Source organism: Hypomesus transpacificus, chromosome 18, assembly GCF_021917145.1.
Source record: "Hypomesus transpacificus isolate Combined female chromosome 18, fHypTra1, whole genome shotgun sequence".
NCBI classification, from domain to species: Eukaryota; Metazoa; Chordata; class Actinopteri; order Osmeriformes; family Osmeridae; genus Hypomesus; species Hypomesus transpacificus.
In genome coordinates, this window is record NC_061077.1 from 5,337,708 (window position 1) to 5,347,187 (window position 9,480).

At 41.9% G+C, this 9,480-nt stretch overlaps 1 protein-coding gene across 1 annotated transcript; it reads left to right on the forward strand.

Moving 5' to 3' along the window:
• Positions 1 to 440: 440 nt before the first annotated feature.
• On the forward strand, positions 441 to 7,908 carry LOC124480598 (protein Wnt-7a). The gene is made up of 4 exons (XM_047040079.1): positions 441 to 810; positions 1,298 to 1,524; positions 4,006 to 4,277; positions 6,154 to 7,908. The coding sequence occupies exons 1-4, from the start codon at positions 740 to 742 to the stop codon at positions 6,634 to 6,636; spliced, it is 1,053 nt and encodes a 350-aa protein (XP_046896035.1). The 5' UTR covers positions 441 to 739; the 3' UTR covers positions 6,637 to 7,908.
• Positions 7,909 to 9,480: the final 1,572 nt, after the last annotated feature.

Below are 9,480 nucleotides of genomic sequence, written 5' to 3' on the forward strand. Positions count from 1 at the left end.
TTTATTATTTTGCACTGGATGTCTGGAACAGTTGTCCATATTACACTGTGAACAATTCATTCGTTTGCATATCAATGCACTGCATCACTCAAAATGCCTCTGTAGATGGCACTATTGTAAAGGGTATGAGTTGTCTCTCCAATGCACCGACACATTCTGCGCTTTTACGCATGCAGGTTCTCAGCTCATTGATAAGACCAGAGCATCTTTAAATTAGAGAATAAATATCCAATATATTTAAAATGATTGACAAAACTTATAATGTATGTCTGTGTCTTTTACAATAAGCGATGGTTGTTATGGCAGTGAAAACAAGCAATTAAAAACAGGTGCATTGATTTCCCACAATTTGAGTATCAGAGGGATTCTGTGGGATTCCTGAGAAGGGCCCCATGTGCTCTGAACACGCCCCTGATAGATGACCAGATATATAGCGTGGATCTGCGGGTTGTTGAGAAACTATGAGAAAGAGATAATCACGGCTCAACACGAGCTCATCTCTTGTGTTACCTGTGACACCCTCGCAATGACAAGACGGCACAGCAAAGGAGCTACGTAAGGGGAGTTTAAGGATATCGTAACTATAACTGAATTGATTGTATCTGTTTTGGATATACGTTTACAATACCTACGTGGAGATACACTGGAGTTCCCTTAGCCAAGAGTAGGCTCACACTATTGGAAAATACCTATTTATCACTTTCTCTACTCGCTGTATGAAACTGAGAGTAGAGGCACCATGAGTCGAAGAACACGGCGTTGGATTTTTCGGGTTTTACTTTGCCTTGGGATTGTGTATTTAAAAATTGGGTAAGTAGCCTAATAATAAAACATTATTATGCAAGTGACAGTAAATTTTGGTTTGAGAAAAATACGCACCATGTTGAATCCTAATGGCTGTATTTATGTAAGTTTTTTGTCATTTTAAACTTTTTTTAAAACATTTTCTGTTGACAAAATTCCGGCATTAGTCCATTCATATATAATGATCAGTTGTACATTTGGCTATCATAGCCTATTATAGACTAGATAGAATTGCTGAATTAACCCACACTAATTGTAGATGTAGCCTACGCTTCGTGTGATTATTCTTTGGTTTATTTCTTCATCATACTCGAGTGTACTCACACACACATTTCCTTAATAGTCAAACTCACTTTTGCAGCAATCTCCAAAACCTTGCAATTAATTTCGCATTTGAACGTTTTTCCTTCCTCTAAATTTACCCCACAAATGTTAAGTTTAAATGAACCAAATCAACTGTTTATTTTTATGTTTTACTATTCTTCCTTCACAGCGGCTTTTCGTCTGTGGTGGCACTAGGAGCTAGTATAATCTGTAACAAGATTCCCGGTTTGGCTCCTCGGCAACGGATTATTTGCCAGAGTCGCCCCGATGCCATTATCGTCATCGGAGAGGGAGCCCAAATGGGCATCAACGAGTGTCAATTTCAGTTTAAAAACGGGCGTTGGAACTGTTCTGCACTTGGAGAAAGGACAGTCTTCGGAAAAGAGTTGAAAGTGGGTATGTTGCCTATCATTTTTAGAAATTTGTATCAATCATTTGTTATTCAATTCCTCAAATATCCCGAGATAACCGGAGAAATTGTCTGGCTCAACATTGTGCGTAATGAAAGCGCACAAGGTCATCTTGGATAACCTCCTCAAATAAGAATTCACATGGTGCTTGGTCTTAAAGCCATAGATGAATTCCCTCATGATCTAATGATAAAGGAGTGTACATGTTTTCACCACAGGTTTGTACCGTTGTAATAACCATAACCAATATGTCATATATTTTACTGTTCAAAGGATCCAGTGAAAGGTTTGAGGTAGTGTCATTTAACACAGGCCTTGTCTTTCTAGCAAGTGGAGTTCTGAACACTTCTCGGCAGCCTATTTGAAGCCAGCACTGTAACAAAGCTCTTGTGAACATTGGCAGCCTCTCTATTCAGCCCTGCACGGTCTCTGGAGACGCATTCACTGGCCTTTATCCCCTTCTAATGTTGGGTGCTGTGGCTCTCACTGTAAGGATGTCGATCTTACCACGGGTATAAGTTACTTGGAGGAAAGCATCTAGGAAAAATTAAGATTTCTAATAAGATGTATTAAATTGCATGAACAAGGGAATATCAGTTCAGACCCTTAACATTGATGGATGCTGACTTGGCATGGGGCATGGATGGCCTACAGTTAATATCAATGCATGTTACTCAGTGGCATCAATGTAGAGGCTTATTAAGAACACCAGGAGTTCCCAAAATATTTGGGAGAAATTGGTCCTTCTGCCATTTCAAGTCTATTACATAATCCAGTTATGATTACACACAGGGAAGATGGGAACCGATATACCGGTACTGTTGTTCAAAAATACTTATCTAAAAAAATAACTATTTATGGATACATGGAATCATTTGGTTGTATGTTAAGTGTGTGGCTCTGTTTGGTGTACCTCTGCTGGGGTGAGGGGGATCGAGCTGTTTAAGTGAAACGGTGGTCTTTTGCAATATGTTATACTATGAATGAGTGGTTTAGGACATTGAAGAGTCTGGCTTGGACAACCATGCCAAATAGATTGGTTTCACTGATCAGATTAGACATAAAGCAGAGTGGTCAGAAATGAATGCCATTGTTGCTGTGTAGCTGGAGTGGCTTGCAGCTTGCAAACCTGGGGAAAATAAATATCCAAAATGTCATGTTTTAGTCATCACAAATAGCATCTGTTTTTTTGTCATCATTTGTCATTGTAAAAATACAGATGTTTTTTCTCTTGCAATTGTGATTCACATTAAATTCATCATATTTTGGGTTTAATTTGGAAGTTTGTTCTTCAGAGATAAAGAAGAGGTATGAGAATGGTTCTTTTTGATAACCACAATATCAACAGTAATATCTAGTTTGATAGTTTGTAGGTTTCAGTTGTAGGTTTCCACTGGAACCCAGTTACCTGGTATTAAATAATTTAAGAATCATTTGCTTTTATCCAAAGCACCCAAAACTCTTGGGGAAAGGTGAGCAGTCAGGACTGACTGACTTTGTGTCGACACACCTTCTTTTTTGGCACAGAGCCCATCAACTCTATAAAAATGTCCCCACAACTGATGCATTAATGTGAGTTTTTTTCAATGGCAAGGACATATCTCCAAGATGTTTATCAAAAACAAGGCAGATCCACATAGAGAATTTGGGTTGAGGAGGAAGTACAGAAGGAGATATCATGTTTGTTCGAACCAAATTATACAAGAGGAGTGTTTACATGGAAATGATGGATCTAGCCATCAATTGCTTCTTGTTTACTTAGAGGGTATATAGATAGGCCAACAGAATTATTTAGTTTCTATGAATATGCAGTTCTTTTTTCACTCTTGTCTCTTGCTGTAAGACCATTTCTCTTATTGTTATGACTCAGGAACTTGGCGAAGGATGTTCCTTATAAATCATGAAAGGTTAACTTTTAATTATTTGCCAATAAATCAAACCCTCTGGTGTGCGTAAATGATTTGTAAACTGGACTTGAGATAGCTAATGCCTCCATTGAGATCAGTAATGTTAACTCCCTATGAGATTAGAGCCTCTGTACCAGCCTGTGATCAGATCAATAACTCTTCCTTCCCTACAGCCCTCTTATTCATCCTGCTATGTTGACTATTCTGTGGAGAGATATTGTAGTTCAGAGGCAGGACAGTTTCCAGGTCACTTTACAGAACACTGCAGCCTTGAGTGATCTGTCAGTAAGACTCTGATGTAAGATTCCACTCTGTTAATATCAAACTTCTTTCTGGGTAAATATTCAGATTCACTTCCCATTCTTTCTCTACCCTTGCTCATATGGTGATATTCAGTTAATTCAACCCATTCAGTATCAGATCAACTTATAAATCTCACAGAGATCTCCATTATTCCAACCTCTGTCTTACTAAGCAAGAACTCAATCAGATATTTGCTACCCTGGAAGCTAATGAATACATTCCACATCTAAGTCTACTGTGCTTGTGTTCCTCCCCAGGCAGTAAAGAGGCTGCATTCACCTACGCCATCATCGCGGCCGGGGTGGCTCACGCCATCACAGCGGCGTGCACGCAGGGCAATCTGAGCGACTGCAGCTGTGACAAGGAGAAGCAGGGCTTCTACAGTAAGGGCCAGGGCTGGAAGTGGGGCGGCTGTTCGGCGGACATCAGCTATGGCCTGGGCTTCTCCAAGGTCTTTGTCGATGCCCGCGAGGTCAAGCAGAGCGCCAGGACACTCATGAACCTGCACAACAATGAAGTCGGACGCAAGGTATGTGACAGCTGCTTGTCTGTGGACTGGAACATTCTAGATTCAAAAAACAGACTGGAATAAAGAGCCACGATGGGGCCAGTCGAACTTTGAAACTGTAGCATGAAGTGAAGCAGGTAGAGATGGGAGTGTGGAGCCCAGAGTGTGGGTTAATGACATGGATTAACGAATGTAAGGTAGGGCTCAGGAACCATGGCTGTTGTGATTTGTAATCTCCACCATGCTCTGGGACAACAGAGGCTGCCAGGGATCTGGGCACTGGGGCCAAGCTTAAACAGGCTGGGTAATAAAGAGGAGCTCTTAGGGGAAGTGGCAGGGTTTGATTACAGCCCAGATCTCAAGGCTGAACACAGATTGACACAGTCCAAGAAGGCAGTAGCTTGGTCCCATATTTTGGTTTCTGTTGGACCTGAAACCTGTTTCTCTAATATCATGAGCGCTTGTCATGGTGTCATTCATCAGGTTCAGCATATAAGAAAATTGTTACTACTAGTGTTGATCAGAGATTTCATTTTCTCTTATGGATTAACATTTTGTATGCATAAATCTAAGATTGCGGATAGCTTGTGGCTTGTGGATGACCCCTGAAAAAGCAGAAATATATAGAGACGCGTTCACATTGTCAGATGCCGGTTCCTGTGTGTCCATGGCTGCAGAACATGGCAAAGAGACTCAGAGACTCCAACCAGTCTGGAAGTGAAAGAACGAGCAGAATAATCTGCCAAACAGTCAGGGCGAGGCTCCTTTCTACCACACTGGAGTTACTGAAGAGGAAAAAAGCACCTCACAAGTCATTTCTGCTTCTCTCTCTCTATCGCTCTCTCTCGCTCTCTCTCTCTCTCTCTCTCTCTCTCTCTCTCTCTGTCACACACACACTCTTTCTCTCTCTCTCTTTGCCACAGAGACCTGATTCACACCGCCAACACGTACCCAGACAGAGTGAAAAGACTGCTCTCACACATTGTGTACAGCAGTTCACTGCTGTCTTTCTGTGTGGGGCCTGAATTCACATTTGCTTATCTGGACAGCTAAATTGCCTCTCAGTAAACCGACTACACTCGTGGATTCAGACTATCAGTGGTTTTCCTTTTTTCTCTTCTCTCCGGTAATAAATGGCCTCTCTGTTTTGATAGTTCTCCCCCTCCTTTATTTATGCTAATCAAAGCAGTGACACTGAGCAGGAGCGCGGTTCACAGCTACCAGGTCGAATACGAGCAGACAAAGGCTGTCACAAGTGTTGGTCACAGAACCACTGATGGATTAGGGACTGGGGAGCCAAGGAGTGGATGAGACAGAGGGCTTACAAACATGTTTCCTCAGCTCTCACTGGCCCTTTCTGAGGAACACAAGTTGACTTGTTTGTGAATCAAGTTGCATCAATGTGCAAATGTAGTCATCCTAGATGTGTTGTTGTTTTGGGACATAAAGAGAAAAAAATACCCTAAAAAGAGTGAGTGATGTTTGAGAAAATGAAAGCAGATTTGTCATGTTTTTTTATTTCCCTTGAAAGATACTTCTGGTTGTCATCAGTACAGAATCCAGTAATCCCAGTCACTCAGCACGTGGTGTTGACACTCCTGACGTTTCTGTTTGTGTGTGGTGATCACACACAACGAGCCTGCAATCTGATACAGAAGTTTGGCTTCTGTAGATACCACAGAGCTATGGTAGAGTTGGGTTCTCCCCAACACTGTAATTGAATTCTCCAATGTGTATTTCACATGAAGTGAGAACAATGACAAACGTTTTACTTTGTTAGGTTGTGTCATTTTATTTTTTTACACAAATGTTACACAGATGTATACACTTTGTTTGTTTGTTTATTGTTTGTCAGTGTAGCTGTGAGTCTAACCTGTGTTGGTGGTTTGTATTCTAGATCCTGGAGAAGAACATGCGTCTGGAATGCAAGTGTCACGGTGTTTCAGGCTCCTGTACCACCAAAACCTGCTGGACTACACTTCCCAAGTTCCGCGAGCTTGGTTACATTCTCAAAGAAAAGTATGCCCATGCAGTGCACGTGGAATCAGTCAAAGCCAGCCGCAACAAGCGGCCTAAATTCCTCAAAATCAAAAAGCCCCACTCCTACCGGAAACCCATGGATACGGACCTGGTGTACATAGACAGGTCTCCCAACTACTGTGAGGCGGACACTTTGACAGGAAGTATGGGGACGCAGGGCCGGGTGTGTAACAAGACAGTGATGCAGCAGATCAGTGGCTGTGACCTGATGTGCTGCGGCCGGGGCTACAACACACACCAGTACTCCCGCGTGTGGCAGTGCAACTGCAAGTTCCTTTGGTGCTGCTACGTCAAGTGCAACACCTGCAGTGAGAGGACAGAGGTGTACACCTGCAAATAAGAGTATTTATTGGTGTGTGTGTGTGTGTCTGTGTTAGCATGGACACAGTGGAACAACCTCTAGGATGCGGTTTTGCTCTCCAGCCATAGACAGAACTTAACGGAGGATGGAGCAGTGATGGTATTTGCACGAGCCCCTCGTCAGACTAAACACTGAGATGCCTGTGCTGTCTGCAAACAGGACTTCAGGACATGAACATTGACACAGTTCGTCTCATAGTTGTCTCTGGAGGGCCAAGGTGTTGCTTCTATCTAGGACTGTAACAGGGCTGCGGGTACTGCATCCACTGGCATGTGACTGGAGAGCATGTAGATGGATACACCCCCCAATGCTCCTCACTCATGCTGGATCAGATTGCTGGACTCTGCTTACTACTGGAGTTATCTGCTCCTGGCTAAATAGGATACTCATACTTATGCACAAAATAAATTAAAACTGCCATCGGGAATATTTAACACAATGTATCTAGAGCAAATAAATGTTATTAATTTATTCTATAAAGCAACTACTGATTTTGTAATTTTGGAACTGTAAGTCTTGTTTGAATAGATGAGGAACTTTACTTAATTGGAATTTTGTGTTTTTGTATACATCCTAATCTAGAACATGCTATATACAGTAACACACTGGAATTGAATCAGCCTGGGATATGGCTTTTTAGACATATGTTCCAGATAAAGGTGGGGATGATGAGGCGACATGGTTTCTCTCTGTTTGCTGCTAGTCTGGAGAAGCCCATTTTTGTTAGTTTTTGTGCATCACCTCTCCTGTACTCTGCAGGGACTGTGTTGATGACAACGCTCACTTTAAGCTGACTATGTTTAACAATAATAAGTCATGAAAACAACACAAAAACAGACACATTTTCCACTTTTGGTAAATATTGGTAAATAGAGTATATTTTGTAAAAGCTTATTTTTATATGAATGTCTTATTTATACCATTGTATCTTTTCTGACATACTTTGATATCAAATTGTTCCCTGAACCCTGTGTACAAATCATGTGAAAGAGCTGAACCTGTATGTGCTAACCTACTGTCACTGTCCTCACTGTAAACTGTGTGATTGAAAGTGTAAGTTAGTCTCCGTTGATATTTGGCTGTGTTTAAACTGCTGTGTTTACTGCATTTCATGACTAGTATGGATGGAATACAGAAACAGGACAACACTAACAAGCCATGGCTCTGAGGGTTTGATTTCACTTCTGTAATACACTGGTATGGCAAGTCCCATTGAGGAACTGATAATGGTTTATACTGGCTGAACTGGCTATTGAGACTGAAGAGAAACACTGGGATACAATGGACATAGGCCTTTATTAATTACACATAAATAACACATTAAATAGATGTTAATTAACAAAGGCTTTATCTCTTTGAATGGTACACGACATACAAGTTCATTGTAGGGATTTATGCTGCCATTATAACACGGGCCACACATACTGTAGCCTAGAAAGGGAGAGAGGAGATGTCATAGAGGGATCATGCAGATCAATCACCACAGAGCTCATCCTATGGAAGCAATCTGTACACCAAGAAGCCCAGAGAGAGAGACATTCTTTCAGAGGGAAAGTTATTCAGGCTTAATTGAGGGTCCATCTTGCAGACTGGGAAGCCGTTGAATGTGTTGTAGGAGAAAAGCGTTTGTGCCCTAATGGTAGGGTGCTGGTGTAATTGATGAGGCTGGTTGGGCTGGCTGTCACGGTGATGACTTGCTCAGACGGGAGGAGTGGGAGCTGTCAGGTGATAGATGACTTGCACATCTGCTTCATTCACTCGCGGGCCACTAGTTGCTACAACAACTCACACTGTGCCAGAGAAAATGCAAGGCAGTCTCCAAGAGAGGCAGAGCCGCTTGTCAGGGAAATGTTAACGATGCTAAAGCTCACAGTCGTTAGATTCCACTCCCATAGGCCTACACTAGAGGACCGGGGAGACACATCCAAGGTGTTGATGGAAAGTTAGCTTACCAGAGGGTTCTTGGAATAGAGAAGCTCAGAATGACAGCTGCATAGTGCAAATTTCCTCTCATATCTACAGTAAGGGCCTTGTTCACCACAATCAGGTCCACCTTTAACAGTATACTGGTGGGTCAGTTTGTCCTGGGATGACCATAAGTAGCTGTTGTAAGCCCAGCCTTTACTGCAGGTTAATGTGTGGATACAGATGACCCGTCAGAATAAAGAGGACAAGGGTGTAAGAGGGATAATAATGGTGTATTCTGCTCTGCTGCCTGAAAAGCTTTCAGCTTTCATAATATTGTTACAAAAGAGTTCCTCATAAGAAGAGGCAGCTGCCCAAACAGCACTGGTTAAAGTTAAACCAGGTTTGTGTCACTCACATCACATAAAAGAAGAACTTAAATGCGTGTTCTGCCCTCTTACATCTCAGAGGGCTTAATATGGTTCATCTATTTGCACCCATTCATTTTCACTTAGTCATGTCTTCAGTTAACCTTTCAATGACTTGGTCGAATCTCACGCTTGAGTACATGACTTAAATGAGCTTTTCTGAGTGCTAGTACTCTCTAACAGTTTAGTTAACTGTTGTTGATTGATGGACCATTTAGTATGCACATGTGCTATTTTGCTCTTTAGTGAACCTATGGTGTACATATAAATAAGAATTACTGTTCAACTGTCTGTCTTCAAGCCGCTGTGCTGGTGAATCAGGTGCTGCGACCACAACAGAGGTTAAAGTCACCCCCCTCGAAGTCATCTCACCAACACAAACAGCTTTGTTCTTTGACATCACAGCATAAGCCAGACATCCTACAGGATCACTGAAATGAATGAACTAATTATACTCTTAGCTCTGTTTACCCATAAACAAGTCCATATC